Source organism: Malaclemys terrapin, chromosome 9 (assembly GCF_027887155.1).
Source record: "Malaclemys terrapin pileata isolate rMalTer1 chromosome 9, rMalTer1.hap1, whole genome shotgun sequence".
NCBI lineage: Eukaryota > Metazoa > Chordata > Testudines > Emydidae > Malaclemys > Malaclemys terrapin.
In genome coordinates, this window is record NC_071513.1 from 81,163,340 (window position 1) to 81,181,069 (window position 17,730).

Here is a 17,730-nt window from a genome sequence, read left to right on the forward strand (position 1 = left end):
TATACACTAGACTTGCATAGATCTATACCACATTTTCCCTAGATTTAGAGTCTGGAATAATGTGAGAGCTTTAGGACAATGATACTTTGCTCTAAATAATTTGAGACAGTTAGGTCACACTATGGCATACATCAAATTAGTGCAAAGTAAGACTACATAATATTTAGCCCAAGTACTTAACATATACAAAATGTTTTGAGTTCCATTGATAAGTAAGGTGAAGTGTCAAGTTTCTGAATATAACATGTCCAAATAAACCAAATAATTAATTTAGCTTAAACAAAATTGCTGCAGCTGAATATTTCATGCTTCGCCATTCAAACTAATTAACTGCCTCAGGGACTTAACTCTTCAAGCCAGCAGTTATCCAATCAGTGAATACCTTGGAATGCATTATAAATGTGTCATCATTAAAAATCATTGAAGTTCCAGCAAAGAGGGGAAGGAAGAGAAGCCTGAGAGGAGAAAGTGGTGAGGAACATATTGCCAGCGGTGGCTCCAGGCACCAGCGCTCCAAGCGCGTGCCTGGGGCAGCAAGCTGCGGGCGGCGCCCTGCCGGTCCCTGCGAGGATGGCAATCAGGCAGCCTTCAGTGGCATGCCTGTGGGAGGTCCGCCGGTCCCACAGATTCAGCGGCAGGTACGCCGAAGCTGTGGGACCGGCGGACCTCCCGCAGGCATGGCGCCGAATCTGCGGGACTGGCAGACCTCCTGCAGACATGCTGCCGAAGGGAGCCTGCCTGCCGTGTTCGGGGTGGCAAAAAAGCTAGAGCCGCCCTTCATGTTGCACAACTTTCTTTAAAATAATTTATCCACTGCTTGAATGCTGTAAAGCTCTGAGAAGTGGGGCAAAAAAGGTGTTTACTGGGTTCCTGAAAGGGAGATCTTCCTTCCTTATCCCTGTCATGACCCTTATTGAAGGAAAAATAGGTGAGACCTGAAGGGGTTAAGATAACTTTCTCCCCAGTCACCCTATTTCCCTTCCCCCTCCTGCAGGAAACTACTCCTCAAAAGCCTGTGGGTAAGAAGGCTTAACTGCCTGGGATATTAATGCTGCTACAGTTTGGTTTTCTTACCATAGCTGACCAATGCATTTTGCTCAAACAAAATCTCCTATAGAGGGGCATGTTTTCAAAAAGAGGTCCATTTGCAAAGCTTGTAAATGGAATTTAGGCTTCCAAGTGGTCATTTATGAGTAGAATCTTTGTAGTTGTGTGTTCAAGTGTAGGCAAACCATTGAGCCACATATCTATAATTCAGTTTTGGAGTATGGCCTCAGAATGGACTAAATGGTTAGTGAGGTAGGGAAGAGAGAAAGATGTAATTCGTGCAGTCCTGGGAGAAGGATTGGCTGGGTTATCCATTCATAAAAAAGGGACTTCTAGGATGGATTATTCATGCCTCTTGAAATAACCACTGTAATGTCCAGGAGAGCAAAGCAGTGTAAGCAACCAAAGGGAAAGGACTGAAAATCAAAGAATAACAGTTAAAATGGTAAGTATAACAAAGGTTTGGTTTATGTTATTTTTAATCCAATTTATTTGTTTAGAGGTCGGAAGAAAAGGAGGTCAAAAATATTTTTTAAAAAAGTTGTGGAATGTTTACTCTTCTGTTTTGTTGATTATGAGGCCAGACTACTAGCAATATCTACTACAAAGGGAAAGACAGAGCAAGTACGAAAGCCATCAGGGAAAGAATTAGGAATCAGAGTATAAACAGTTTGATGAATAGAAAGAATTGTGGACTATACATGTGCATGCCAATAGCAAATGGCTGATTGCGACTTCTTCCCCTACGTCAGACTTGGAGTTTGCAACTTTTAGTTTAACCAAGCATGTGTGATACTGTGCTAGTATGTCATCATGACACACTTACACTTAGCATTGAACTGCACTACTCACAATGTTATAGCCATCTCTATGTAACTGGTAATCATGTTCTAAAAATTAATTAATTGCATATTATAATCTCATAGTTCTCAGCTGTAGAAGTACATTGATAATGGGTAATACCTGACAGCATAGAAGTGAACAAATAAGACCTACCTTCCTCGCAGCTGCCTTAGATAATCTGGCCATCGTTCTCTATAGATTTCTTCCTTCTCTTCCTTTTCTGGTCTGCTTATCTGTCCTTGCATAAAGCCCTTCTTCCGCCGTGGTCTGTAATCTGTATCTTCTGGAGTATATCTAAAAGTACACATTTATTATGGTCATTTAATATTTTATTTTAATTTAAAAATTAAAAAAAAAACTTCTTAAAGGTTAACAAATACATTGGTGATTCAACCCACTGACAATAACATGCAAGATTTTAGTTGTAACTTGTAATATTATGCTTTAAAGAAAAATAGCTGAAGAAGCCTTATCTACAAAGTGGGCTCCATTTCTACAAAGCATAAAAATAGGGAGAAAGAATTATTGAATTTTCTTGTAAGTTATTTAGCTCAATCTAGCTACCTGAAAATGCAAAGATAATCAAGCATTTTAACATGAATAACTGACCTAGTTCAGGAGGGGGAAAAAAAAAAAAACAAAGGACTTAAAGTTGAGAATTTTATTTTGACTACTGATAGCATCTTGCTAAAAATATGATGCCATCTGTGAAAACACAGAAAAAGCTTTTTTTAAACAATATGTCTGCCATCAGTTCAGAAATGTCAGTTATCATTTGAAACAAGACTGAAATACACATCAGTTTGTTCATGGTGAGATGTGACTTGCTACTGTGGAAAATCCAGCCTGCTAGGCTGAGCAAAAATGATCATTCTATGTATGTGCCTAGTAGCATCCAATACAGTTACGTGGATCTTTACTTTCAGAAATAGACTGACCTTAACTTTTCAATTACGTCTTCCAAAAGATATTCCACAACAGGGAAAGTGAATCCAGGTATATGGATCATGGGACAATTGTCTATTGAGGAAGAGTGTAACTTATTAATTCTTAGAAAACAAATAAACACTATTCTATATCAAAAATAGTTAGAAAAAATGTCAAAACAATTCCTTTCTACTTAACTGCATACCTATTAAGTTTGATTTTCATGTACACTTAATGCTTGTGAAAAGTATCAAGTTAACACCCCCAGAAATTCACTAAATAGACCAGCACAGGCAACAGCAATGCATGCTTCCCTATGTTCTAATCAATGTGACTGAAACCCAAGGCAGATGAACCACTTGTACACTGGCTGGCATATCATAGGAAGATCTGCACTGCCAATCCACTCACTCACGGTCTCAAGGGTGCTAAATGAGAGTTTTAAAAATTAAAGATAATGTCAACCTCTGTTTGGCAACTTATAGTGTGTATTAACCTCTACTGTTCTGAAAGACATCTCATGGAGGAAAACAAAAGCAGCAACATATAACCATGATAGGATAAATCAAGGAACCTTGAAGATTGCACCCTACTTTGAGACCTCTTAACAGGTGACAGCTACAGCTAACACTGAAATAATCATTATTTTTGATTTAAGTCAAACCCACACTTTTCTTTTTTAAAACTGCATTATTAAACAGTACATGTCCAAAATACATATAGCAAATATTAAGTATGTTACATATCTTATCAATATTACGATACAAGCATATCACCCACCAAAATATTCTGAAAATTTCTCAGCATTCAAAGTAGCACTCATCAGTATTACTTTCAGGTCTGGTCGAACATTTAGAAGATCTTTAATAACAGTCATTAAGACATCTGATTGAAGATTTCTTTCATGGATTTCATCAAGAATAACATGACTAACACTGGACAATTGCCTAAAATAAAAGAATGCAAAGTTGATAACATTTATGTTTAGCAGAAGCAAGGCATTAAAAAAAAAAAAAAAAAAAAAAAAGACAAGTGCTAAAGAATGGAAACAAAACAAAGAACCATTAAAAAGCTAGCTCACTAAAACTCTGATATTTATATTTAAAAAGAAACTAGTGAATACAACTACTTACTTGTCTGACTGGAGCCACTGTAGGACGATTCCTGTTGTACAGTACAAAATGGAACCTTGTTTCCTTGGTAACCGACTGAAAAGAGATGCATTAAGAATTTCTGAATTCTCTTTTCTAATATTTTACAAAGTACTTTAAAAGCTCCAAAGCAGAATGCACTTTCAAGTGTCTATAATGACAATCTACATCATTCACCGTATTCTCTAGGCCTGTTCATTTAGAACTAAATTAGTGCAAGAGGGGATTAAGTCAGGGCTAGGCCATAGTATGCCTATGAGGAGGAATGGATCATTTGCAATCTGACAGTACCAGGCTTTACAGCCATTATTTGTCACCGTTTCAGGATTAGCTTTTCTCTACTCATCCCAAAATGTCGTTAGACTAAAAACAAGGCAAAATATTGTTCTCTGTTAAACAGTGTTTATACATGAGAATATAATTTCACTCCATGAATAATTTTACATCCTGAATAAAAACACCTGTGCACAAAAACAAAACTGGAATATCAGATTAACACTAGGGCCATATTCTCTATTTTTAGCTTTTTAGATCAGTTTTTCATTTAAGGATTATTCCAGATACATCAGTACCTACACTAAAACCCTAAGCCTGCAAACACAGACGCAACATGCTTAACCTTACATGATGTTAAGTTAAGCACATGCATAAGTGTTTACAGGATCAGGTCCTAAAGCTACTGACATTTTTAACTTTTAACACTCCCTTCTATATGTCTGTTGTAATAAGGCTGTTTCCAGATTGGAAACTGCACAAACTGTGATTTGCAATTTGACCATTCAAATGGTTTCCAGTGTAACCGGGATTAGTACACAAGATATTTTTAAGTCTTTGAACCATAACATTGTTTTGTTCTTTCTCTGCCTCAACCGGCACCTCTTATCTCAACTTTTAACAGTTTAGTTTAAAATGTGCGAATTGATAACCTGTTTATCCTGTGCTATTTGTAATTCTTCCACCACATGGTGTTCATTTTGTTTATCCCCTTTAAATTAACAGAATTACAGATGTAAACTTGCTCACCATGACAGGAAAGTAGAATATACTACAAAAATTGGCTTCTCACCAATTTAAGTAACATTAAAATTCAACCATTGTAGTCAAGCTTTCAAGTACGTACTTAGTTTTCCTCCCAACCATGTACTGGAAAATTACTCAGGAATCTCCTCTGGGTGAAAGCAGTTAAGTATGTTCCCTCTATGTTTAAAATAGTATTTCAAATTTTCCTATTTGTCAGTGTATATTCAAGTCAGCATACAAACACCAAAAAAACCTATCAATTACCTCTGGAGACGAATCTGGTATCCTGTACTCTTGCCATTACCACACACTTCTGCCCTTTCAGCTGCAACTCTCTCTGCCACCTTAAAATCAAACCAAATAGCATCATGTTTATTAAAAAAAACAAAAGGCAGCTTATCTTCAGTAGGAATTATCAACCATGAAGAGGTTACATGTCAGTTTATAACAACACTAAAACTACCTTTAATACCCTCCGCTGATGGATATAGCACTCTTTTGCCACAATCCAGGAACTGGTGTAGAACCCAAAATATATTTCAAAAGACAGTGGAGCAGTTTTATATACGATGGAACTAAAGGTATTTCAGTCCTCCCTATTATAACTTAACAGCATGACATGCAACTCTTCCTGGGTAGTGGAACTCCTTACAACCCTGCACCTCATATTTCTACTTAATAGAAACTATGTATTTTGTACATTCTAGCGGTCAAACTTCACGAGATCAACCAAGCTGAGAAATGCTCACCTCTAATTTTCTTTATCAATAGTCTTAGATCGAATTGTTTAGCAATTGTTAAGTAACATTAAAGTTCAACCATTATTCTGTGACTATTATTATTATTCTGTGACTATCACACAGTATTGAGAAATGAGGCTGAAAGCGTAGAAGAAACTAGTTTTTGAAGCTGTGCTGCTTTACCCAGTAAAGTGATGGGAAAACACTTTCTGGGCAGCTCAAGAACAGCAAGACATAAGGTATCCAAAAAGCCAGAGCCCAAGTACAGACCCTTTCATGTTTTCCTTTACCCTTACTATGCCCATATTAGGTAAGAGTGCTGAGCAGGAAACCCAACTAATAAGACCCACAAAGGTCTATAGGGAAATTCACCCAGAGCTTACACTACCCTTGCAGGTTGCACAGACCTGCCAAAGAGTTCAGCTTCAATGCTGTTTACTTCAAAAGAGCAACACTGAACTCCAATCCTGCAGACACATACTTGCTAGCCCATAGGCTTCAATACAACTACTCAAATACATTAATGATGGGTGCAAGTGTTCACAGAATTGGGAATTAAAAATTGTAAACTCTTTGGGGGAATGACACATCCTATATGCTTGTACAGAGCCTAACAAAATGAGGCCTGGTTCTGATTAGGAACTTTGGGCAGTAGTGCAATACAAGTAGTAAATAATTTGTCCCACAATTTCTCTATTGCAAAAGGAAAATTAACATTCAAAGAAACAATTCAGTTTTTCAGCACTGCACTTACTGAGATAGCACTGATCCTCCTAGGTTGGGTACATACAATCCTGCAAGCAGATCCTTTCCCTCTCTCTATATAGTCATCCAGAATGAATTGAGTAACTTGTGTAGTCTTTCCACAACCAGTCTCACCACTGATCACAGTCACCTGATTATTATTTATCACAGTTACTAGTTCCTATTTTAAAAGGAAAAGAAAATGTAATGTTATGTTGACAAATAGTCTTTTTAAACTGTAGAAGGCCTTCTATAATTCCCTATTCTTTTGAATTCAGTTTAAAAGAACAAGCCACAGTACTTTAAAGGGACACACTTAAATACCCATTTTATTAACAGTTTAGGGCCAGAGTCTCAAAGTGTGCAATGCACTTTAAATATATGACTAAGGCCATGCACAAATTACTTGTGTGGACAGAATGAATACTATCATTTATGAAAATAGGGTTGCATAATTAACAATCCTGCACAAACACTTTGGTTTATGAACAAACAGAGTTTGAAACCCCTTTGAAAATATAGCTAGCCCTAAATAATTGAAAATTAAAGCTTAACTTCTCATTTTTTCGGTTTGTTTGGCTTTTGCATTTCGGTCAGCTCAGTCACTGAAGAGAAACTGGTCTGTTTCTTGTTTGTATTCAGCAGCACTTTCCATCTCACATATTTTAGCACAATGTTTCAGTGTTTGTGCTGCAATCACAGCAAGGGAATGTTTAAAATCCCACAAAAAGGTTACTGGAATTTGAAGAGCAATGAAACTATTTGTTTTAGGTTTTTGTCCTTTTTTTAAAGAGACAACTAACAAACCTACAAACCAAAGCTTATGGAGTACTTTCACCCTGATATGTAATATACACGTTATTTAAACTAAGATGAAAATAACCCCCTTTGGCTAAACTGGTCGTTAATTCACTGATTGTGCATAGGTAGCATAAAACAGCATGCAGCCACAAGAGTGTGATTTAGAGACTAAAACGGAATAAAGACAAATTTAATCAATGTTCAATCATAACTTATACAAACATATCATGACCAGCAATAAAAACAGCCACATCTGGCAATTTAAGATATAATACAGTAAATAAAATGTTTCAAATAGCATGCAACATTTTAAAAGTTAAATCTGCAAAGTGAAGGATGAAAAAAGCTATATAGTATTTTAAATATACTTGGTGCTCATGTCTGGTTTCCATGGAGACTGCTGTCTAGCTGTAAAACTGCATGGTTCAACATAAGCAGAGTGAGCTTCCCTACATTGCATGTCTATGTGCCCGAAATCTTTTCTAGAAAGAAATTAGCTGTAATTATGAAGCCTCCCACGTTCTGACGTCTTTAGAAGGTGGTAAGATTCTTTATAACATTTCCTTTAAAGATATTTCAAAACAGAGACCTTCTGTTATATATCTGGGTCCAAAAATTATATTTTTAGTCTGAATTACAAACCCTTATTTTCCTATGTTTATAGCAAAATAGCAGAGGTGCACTGGATTTCAAAGTAAAAATAAATACATTTACCCTTCTTATCCCATATGAAGGAAGTTTCTCTCGGAATCTCTGGGGAAAAAACAAAGTTATATTCATTTTTAAAATACACTTATGCTTTGGAGGTAAAAATACAATCAGTTTTGTCTATGATCAACAAAAATTTAACCTGAAAAAAGATAACTTACTAATATAACAAGTTGTACATGCTTAGACCTAGGTCCTGCAAACACTTACGTGCATGATTAACTCTAAGTTCATATGTAGACCAGTGAGACTATTCACATATTTACGTGTGTGTGTAAGCGTTTGCAAGATTGGAGACTTAGAGTCATATTATGAACTTCTGGATTTGGCTAGAGAGGAATAATTGAAATCAGCTTATATGAGTCCATCCTCCTACATAAGACCTTGAAAGCAGAACAGCACCACCTTATGATAAACTGTGACAAAAACAACTAATACGTCCATATCAACATTGCCTTGTCCTTTTACCACCACCAGAGCAACCAGCAGGATTTCTACACCATAAACTGGTCTAAAGGTGGATTACTGGTTTTATGGATGAATTATCTAATTCATTCACTTAAAAATAATCATATCATATGCTGTCCACTACCTTGCATTTAAATTTTAGCATTTTAGGATGAAATTTACATGAAAATTATTACACAAAATACACCTCTACCCCAATATAATGCTGTCCTCGGGAGCCAAAAAAAAATCTTACCGGGTTATAGGTGAAACCGCATTATATTGAACTTGCTTTGATCCACCGGAGTGCGCAGCCCTCCCCTCCCCCCCGAGTACTGCTTTACCGCGTTATATCCGAATCTGTGTTATATCGGGTCGCGTTATATCGAGGTAGAGGTGTTCATGTTTATGTTCAGAAGTATTCACAGGATTTTTAATATTTTCCAAATGTTTTACTATTGCTAATTGCCATGTACAAATGTTTATTGAAATGATGGACAGCTGATAAATTGCATAAAATAACATCATGACACTGTCAAAAAAAAGTATTTTCAAATAAGTAACACCAGATTTTCATAATGACACTTTTCCATTAACGAGGGTATCAAAAGTAACTAGTTTTTGCTTACAAAAATAAAAAACTATTATAAATAAAAACATTAGCATCAGTTGTGTCTTCTAGTTAACCATTATCTAGTACCTGCATTTCAATGTATCTAGGATCAAATTTCTTCTTTCTTAACTCTTCTCTAAATTTCTCATTCAAATCAATATCCGGCTCATTTTCTTGAAAGAGATATTCTGAATCTCGATCTAGGAATGTTTTCTCCAAAATTGGTCTGCGCTTTACAGAAGTCTTCGCCAAGGTTGGTTTCTCTACAGGTACCTCTTGACTATATCAGAAACAAAGATTTGGTTATAATGCAATTTCCACATTAAAATTTTTCTAAGAGGAGATAATGCAATATATGCTTGGCTATTGAAACAAGAACAAAACAGGGCTCCCTTTGATAGATTCCTAGTCCATCTCTTTTTGAAAAAAAGAAGGCTACAAGCTTAGTTGGCCTTTGTGGGGGAAGGCAATGTGTCTTAACTGTCTTGCACTTTTCACCAAAAATATACTTGAACATATCAACTCAGGCATAGTTTGAAAAAGTCCACTCAGCAGAGGTGAGCATGGGGATGTTATCAATTTCTGCAAAATTTAAGATACATGTAAATTAAATTTGTCCTAGACTATAATTTAGTAAAGTTGTTTTTACATGTACCAATAGAAATACAGTATTACCATAATTAAAATTATATATTTTTTCAAACAGTTTAACAAACTATTCCACTACAGTGTTTGAAACCCAATCACTGCCATACAAGCCATCTACAAGTGAAACTGACTAAACAAAGTTTTTTTGAGTTTCGTTATTCAAGCTGAGAAAAATGCAAAAAGGTATAGGAGTATAGTGACAAGTAAATAGGAGTTTTTAAAGCTCTCAATTTTAATAATATTTGGTGTTAAGAAGACTGTCAATTTGCGAGATAGTCTTTTTTTTTTAAGTTATTTAAAATTCATTTCAGGTACTAAGCTTGCCAGCACTCTGACAATTTTTATAGCTTTACAAATTACTTTTTCCTGCTTTTAAAAATATTTATCCCCATTGCTATGTGAAAGATCCATACAAGCTGTGGAAAACTAGATACAAATTGCTGTAAAATACATGAAATTTATCACAGTAGCAGGTAAAAAATTCAGATAGAAGAGTTATTGCTAAGCAGATGGTGTCTATTTTATCCCAATAAAAGTATAAGACTTTTTGTTTACAACATAGGATTATTACATTGTGTCTCTTTAAGCCTGTATCTAAAAAGAGGTTTCTCCTACTTATGTAGCAGAGAATACGGACTGTAAACCAATGTAATGGTGTCTGAGTCTGCAGACAGAACTACTGCCTTTGCTATTCTCATTATCCCATCTCATAATTGGATATGACTGGAAGATTAGGACCATAACTTTTTTCTTGCGGCAGAGTGAAATTAACAAGATTCTGGTGGTTAGTTGCATTACCGCTATTGTGGGTAGAAATGAAATTGTCAAGAAGTGTGCCTATTTCACTTCGGCTTGGAAAACATTAACTGAGGTTGAACCTATTCACAAGGAGAACCTCCCTCCCCACACACACACCAAAAATGGAGGCCAGGGAAGAATAGAGTAGGATAGTACTCTTCACTCCAAATGCCAGAGGCAGAGTTTCAGCACCAAAGCCATTCCCCCAACAGTCTTTGGGGTGGGAAAGAGAGCACTCTTTCCTACCAACAGCAAGGGGAGCTTCAACATTTATCAGATACTTACTAGCCAGAGTCTGATACTCAAGATTAATTTTGATGTTTTAAGAGTATGCCAGGCCAAAGGTAGTTAGATACCTAACTCATTGATTTCAAAAGTAGCTTTAGCACATAAACACACTTAAAAATCTGGCTTCAGGGACTTAATTATGCACTCTTAAAAGATCCAAGCTGCAGTGTAAAGAGTCAGAAATTCTTACTACATCTAAACTGAGTAGGAATAAATATCACTATAGCTTCTACAGTTGTTGCCACTGATGGTGAATTACAACTATAAAGTTTGCTAGCATAAGAACAGAGAGAAACTGTATCAAAAAATGGAGTTCACAAGCATCCTTGGAAGTCCAGCATCCTGCCCCCTCCCTCCCAGCAGCTGGGAATGAAAAGAGGTAAATCTGTGGAACTCACTGGGTGAAGATACCCCCCTCTTCCTCCACCTCCTACCCCCAATATTAGTATGGCTCTTAGATTTTCTTTTTTTAACCAAAATTTCCCCACATTTTACAAAAGCTATTATTCAGTTTTTTATTGATTTTCACCTGAATTTGCAAGTACATGAAAATACTGGTTACATTAAGAAAATCCAATCCATTACATTAGGTAGATGTATTTATATTATAGTAAATTAGTCCACGTGTAAATGTGAGACTAAGTAAGGCCGTTGTTGGAAGATACACACAGAGACATGGGTGTACATCCTTTTGATGTTCAGTTCATTAAATAATCCACAGCATTACACTGCTTTTACTTTCAATATTCTTATCTTCTCCACTATTAGTTGCTTCTTCCTGTCATCCTATCCCTCCCCAATACTAACCCCGATATTTATTGAGAAAACTGATTTGATTTTTTGTACCAATTTTCAACCATTTAATTTTTGTAAAAAAACACTTATAAATGCCCAGGTAAACAAAATAAAAACCAAAAATGAAGGTTCTTGCCTATTGACTTATGGTTAGCACATTTAGTCTTCATTGTGGGTAAAAATTTCAAACCCAGAACTCAAGCATAACCTAGAAAATTGTTTGAAAGCAATGGTCATACTAATTATTTTCTCTACGAGTTACTACATAAAAAAAATCAGCATTTATAACATTTTATTTATTTAATCTAATCCATATGACAATGACACCACTTTTAACTTTAGCAGTTTCTACTGAAATCTTTTGCCACCATTTTCCAAGAGAGAAACAGATAGCATAAGTAATTGATTTTTTACCCTTCTTCCTCACCGGACCACCATGACACAGATTCTTGTTCTTTTTCATTTCTAGTCTGGACAGTATTCAGCAACTGTACAATCTGTTCTTCCCTGTGTTCATCCATACGTACCACAGCTCTCTAATTTGAGGAAAGAAAAACAGCTTTTCCACCAGTGTTTAAGAGCATATAGTCATGTTCAACATTTAGTTGCATGCTTGGTTCAACTACAAAAATGTTTTTCATTTTCCTGCAATCGTAACAGTAGTACAATGTATGGGACTACTAAATTAAACTTGTTTATCCACAATGTAGAGGTGAGTGGGTCTTTTCCATCATGCCACACAAGACATTTTAGCAACCACACAGATTTTGACTTATCTATATACTTACAGTCAAAGTCATGCACAAATTATTATTTGTAAGGAGGATTTTTAAGTGGTAATATTCTTTGCATTACAGATATAAGGAGAACCCAACTTTAAGAAACTGAGATATATCATGCTCACCTCTAGAATGCTAATCTTTTTAGTCACTTTGACATCCTAACCCCCCCTACTTACAGTGTAACCTGTTAACAGCCACCAACGAGACTCTCTCAGACCATTTTAGCAGGTTAAGACAAGTTTTGATGTATTTAGGTCTTTTCAATGTTTAGCTATTAATTACAAAACCAGAATAATAAATTTTTCATTGTTTTTTAAAGACAATCTCTTCCTCTACATTCCCTGCCTCCTATCTTTTCTGCACCTCTGGATGTGTACATATACTACAGAGAAGTGTTATTCGAAATACCTGTGCTGTTGCATATACTACTTCCCATAGCAGAAAAAAAACAACCCCTGAGAATCCTCAGTTTTCCCACTACAGCTCTTTATGTTGCTGCTAGAGAAGCAAAAAGTGCAAGAGCAACCTTTTCCATAGGGGAGTTTTAGAAACAGGGATGAGTAAAGCACACAAGCATGAATAGTGTTCTTCCATGCTACCTGTTTTTAACCATTTAGCTTTTCAGACACAGGGGTAATTCCTTTACAGTTTTCTGGAGTTTTGCATAATTATCTGGGGGAGGATAGCTGAAAGAGGGATAAGACACAGCCTGGAGCCAGTTTCAATACTCAGCAAACTCAATACAGAATATCATCTTTAAAGTAGGTTATGTTCTCTACAGATTACTGTAGTACGGCAGGTTGGGTGGGGTGGTTTTTTTTTGGGGGGGGGGAGCAAAACCTTAAAAACTAACTTGTCTGCTCTGTGTGCCCCAACATTTCATGACACTTGTCTTCAGAGCAAAGTTTTGTTTCTCGCAAACTTGGCTGAAATTCCCAGGCCTGACCCCGGCTCAAGCGGCACAGCCTACTAGCTGTCTACTGTCCTGCACCCTAGATAGCGCAAAGATCAAGTGCTTTCTTTATGGATGTAGTCTGGTACTGGGGGCGGGTTTGACTGCAGTATTTATGCGGCTCCGTGGCTGAGACCATCATGTGCCCCCTCCCCCCGGGGGGGGGGGTCACAAATAAGTTGGGGGTGTGTACGTGCATGGAGAGAGCGACAGACCACACAACGGTAGCTGACAATGGGCCCAAGGTCCAGCGCAGCAGAACCCGGGCTGCACCCACTCGCTGCCCGGGAAACGTCCCAGCGCCGGGGGACCGCGCCAGGGGCTGGCGGCCCGTCAAGCGGGGAAGGACGCGGGGCAGAGGGAGAAGAGCCGGGGAGCAGCGGCGGCTGAGCGCCGGGCCCAGGAGGAGGAAAGGAGCGAGCAGGACTTGGGGGCGGGGTGGGGGGGCAAGAGGCGCCCGATGCGCGCCGCGGCCGTTACCTGCTGCCTGTCGGGCTCTTTGCTTTTCTGGCTCTGCTTCCGCGCGTACCACAGCCCGATGTCGCGGCCCTTGAGGTGACTCGGGTGCCGCCCCCGGCCCCCTCCGCTGCCCCCTCGGCCTTCGTGTCCCCCCGCGGAGGAGGAGGAAGGCCGGGGGCCCCCTCCCCCGCCGCGGCTCCAGTCCCTGCGGTGCTCGAAGCTCATCCTCCTCCGCTCAGGTCGTCGCACGGGGGCTGGACAGGCAGCGGAGCACCTGCAAGAAGCCGGCAGCAGCGCCTAGCGGAACCGGAAGTCGACCGGCTCTTTCCCCTTCCTCACTTCCGTTCCGCCTCCCAACGCCTCCTAGGGCGCCGGCGTTTCGCTCTGACAGGCATCGTCGCGCTCCCCCCACGCGGGAGTGGGCGGCGCGCGCTGCTTGTTCAAGCCTAGCGGGCAGCGCTGCGGCGGGTGCGGTCGCGAGTTCGGGGCCCTGAGCTGGGCCAGCGTGTCCCAGGGGTTAGAGCAGCGGCCTCGTAACCCCGCCTGCGCGCGGGGGGCTTTGCTAACTCACCCTTTCCCTCCCTCCTGCCTGTGAAGCGTCGTGGCTGTCTCACTGTGAGCTCACAGGCCCTTTTCCTAGGCTGGGCTGGCTCTGTACAGGGCTAGTAAAGCGGCAGGACCCAACCCCTGACTCAGAACTTTTCTCCCTTTGAGAAAGGAAGCCTAGAATCCATGTCAACCCGCTCTGTTAACTGGAAACCTACAGACAACAACAGTGTCCAACCTTACCAGCCAGAAATATGGGAACAGTGTAAAATGCAGTGTAAAACGTCCCGGCGCTGGGACGTTTCCCGGTTACTACACTCCTTTTACTAGTTATGTCACACTTAAATAAAAGCTCCATGTAAAAACATACCTGTAGATGTAACGCACACACCTCCTGGGTGTGGTGTTCTGTCCCCTCTAATGTCACCAAGACCACTGAAAGATTAATGAGTCTGCTACAGCCCTAGCTAACAGCCATGTGGCTTTTGGCTCATGCATTAAGCCTCACAGGCCCCAGGTTTGACCCCGCCTGCCACCAACCTGGGTCTGTTCATGTTACATAGACACTGAAAAATTTTCACTACAGTCCTGCAGCACCCAGGGCACCTTGCTACAGAGTAGAAGCCATGTGCTGCGCTGTCAAGTAAGTGCCTTGAGTTAAGGAGCCACTATCAGTAGTTCTCAAGCTTTTGTACTGGTGACCCCTTTCATGGAATCATAGAATATCAGGGTTGGAAGGGACCTCAGGAGGTCATCTAGTCGAACCCCCTGCTCAAAGCAGGACCAATTCCCAACTAAATCATCCCAGCCAGGGCTTTGTCAAGCCAGGCCTTAAAAACCTCCAAAGAAGGAAATTCCACCACCTCCCTAGGTAATGCATTCCAGCGCTTCACCACCCTCCTAGTGAAATAGTATTTCCTAATATCCAACTTAGACCTTCCCCACTGCAACTTGAGACTATTGCTCCCTGTTCTGTCATCTGCCACCACTGAGAACAGCCGAGCTCCATCCTCTTTGGAACCCCCTTTCAGGTAGTTGAAAGCAGCTATCAAATCCCCCCTCATTCTTCTCTTCTGGAGACTAAACAATCCCAGTTCTCTCAGCCTCTCCTCATAAGTCATGTGCTCCAGACCCCTAATAATTTTTGTTGCCCTCTGCTGGACTCTTTCCAATTTTTCCACATCCTTGTAGTGTGGGGCCCAAAACTGGACCCAGTACTCCAGATGAGGCCTCACCAATGTCGAATAAAGGGGAACGATCACGTTCCTCGATCTGCTGGCAATGCCCCTACTTATACAGCCCAAAATGCCGTTAGCCTTCTTGGCAACAAGGGCACACTGTTGACTCATATCCAGCTTCTCGTCCACTGTGACCCCCCTAGGTCCTTTTCTGCAGAACTGCTATCTAGCCATTCGGTCCTTAATCTGTAGCAGTGCATAGGATTCTTCTGTCCTAAGTGCAGGACTCTGCACTTGTCCTTGTTGAACCTCATCAGGTTTTTTTGGCCCAATCCTCTAATTTGTCTACGTCCCTCTGTATCCAATGCCTACCCTCCAGTGTATCTACCACGCCTCTCAGTTTAGTGTCATCTGCAAACTTACTGAGAGTGCAGTCCACACCATCCTCCAGATCATTAATAAAGATATTAAACAAAACCGGCCCCAGGACCGACCCTTGGGGCACTCCGCTTGAAACCGGCTGCCAACTAGACATGGAGCCATTGATCACTACCCGTTGAGCCTGTCGAGCTAGCCAGCTTTCTATCCACCTTACAGTCTATTCATCCAGCCCATACTTCTTTAACTTGGCGGCAAGAATACTGTGGGAGACCATATCAAAAGCTTTGCTAAAGTCAAGGAATAACACATCCACTGCTTTCCCCTCATCCACAGAGCCAGTTATCTCATCATAGAAGGCAATTAGGTTAGTCAGGCATGACTTCCCCTTGGTGAATCCATGCTGACTGTTCCTGATCACTTTCCTCTCCTCTAAGTGTTTCATAATTGATTCCTTGAGGACCTGCTCCATGATTTTTCCAGGGACTGAGGTGAGGCTGACTGGCCTGTAGTTCCCCGGATCCTCCTTCTTCTCTTTTTTAAAGATGGGCACTACATTAGCCTTTTTCCAGTCATCCGGGACCTCCCCCGATTGCCATGAGGTTTCAAAAATAATGGCCAATGGCTCTGCAGTCTCATCCGCCAACTCCTTTATCACCCTCGGATGCAGCGCATCCGGCCCCATGGACTTGTGCACGTCCAGTTTTTCTAAATGGTCCCAAACCACTTCTTTCTCCACAGAGGGCTGGTCACCTCCTCCCCATACTGTGCTGCCCAGTGCAGCAGTCTGGGAGCTGACCTTGTTCGTGAAGACAGAGGCAAAAAAATCATTGAGTACATTAGCTTTTTCCACATCCTCTGTCACTAGGTTGCCTCCCTAATTCAGTAAGGGGCCCACACTTTCCTTGACTTTCTTCTTGTTGCTAACATACCTGAAGAAACCCTTCTTGTTACTCTTAACATCTCTTGCTAGCTGCAATTCTAAGTGTGATTTGGCCTTCCTGATTTCACTCCTGCATGCCTGAGCAATATTTTTATACTCTTCCCTGGTCATTTGTCCAATCTTCCACTTCTTGTAAGCTTCTTTTTTGCGTTTAAGATCAGCAAGGATTTCACTATTTAGCCAAGCTGGTCGCCTGCCATATTTACTATTCTTTCTACACATTGGGATGGTTTGTTCCTGCAACCGCAATAAGGATTCTTTAAAATACAGCCAGCTCTCCTGGACCCCTTAGCCCTTCATGTTATTCTCCCAGGGGATCCTGCCCATTGTTCCCTGAGGGAGTCAAAGTCTGCACAAAGTCACATAGCAAGCCTCTGAGTGCGTCCCTGTAATAAATTAAAAACACTTTTAAATATATTTAACACCATTATAAATGCTGGAGACAAAGCGGGGTTTGGGGTGGAGGCTGACAGCTCGCGACCCCCCAGGTAATAACCTCACAACACCCTGAGGGGTCCCGACCCCTAGTTTGAGAATCCCTGCACTAACTCCAGGAGCACAACAGATTGGTGGGGATTATGTACTGGAAGCTAGATCAAGTATTGCCACTATTCTTGGGGATTGTCCACTAAGACAAAGTTATCACATTACACTATTGTGATGTATATGTTGTAATGTTGCATCATCATTTGCATCATCCCCAGATAGGTTTCAGGGCTGTTGTAATGTCCTGAAAATGTAGGACAGCCCTAATAGATTTAGTACAGTGGCTTGAGAGATTTATCTGGGCAGAAAACAATATACATCTATTCTAGTTCATTGGGTTATCATAACTGATCCTCTATTGCACTGGGAGCCACCATACACTATTTAGCAATTGTTGGTAGGGAGAATAAGCATCCTAATCCCTAAAGCAGAAGGA

The 17,730-nt window shown here is 40.2% G+C and overlaps 1 protein-coding gene across 1 annotated transcript in view; it reads right to left on the reverse strand.

Moving 5' to 3' along the window:
- The window catches only part of DHX36 (DEAH-box helicase 36), a 32,256-nt gene extending 18,183 nt beyond the window's left edge, over positions 1-14,073 (reverse strand). The window contains exons 1-10 of the mRNA XM_054039585.1: positions 13,785-14,073; positions 11,985-12,106; positions 9,129-9,321; positions 7,988-8,026; positions 6,483-6,653; positions 5,253-5,332; positions 3,951-4,025; positions 3,598-3,764; positions 2,829-2,910; positions 2,044-2,184 (exon numbers count right to left, since the gene is read on the reverse strand). Of these exons, the coding sequence (XP_053895560.1) occupies positions 2,044-2,184; positions 2,829-2,910; positions 3,598-3,764; positions 3,951-4,025; positions 5,253-5,332; positions 6,483-6,653; positions 7,988-8,026; positions 9,129-9,321; positions 11,985-12,106; positions 13,785-13,988 (1,274 nt within the window). The 5' untranslated portion in view covers positions 13,989-14,073. The remainder of the gene's footprint in view (positions 1-2,043; positions 2,185-2,828; positions 2,911-3,597; positions 3,765-3,950; positions 4,026-5,252; positions 5,333-6,482; positions 6,654-7,987; positions 8,027-9,128; positions 9,322-11,984; positions 12,107-13,784) is intronic.
- Positions 14,074-17,730: the final 3,657 nt, after the last annotated feature.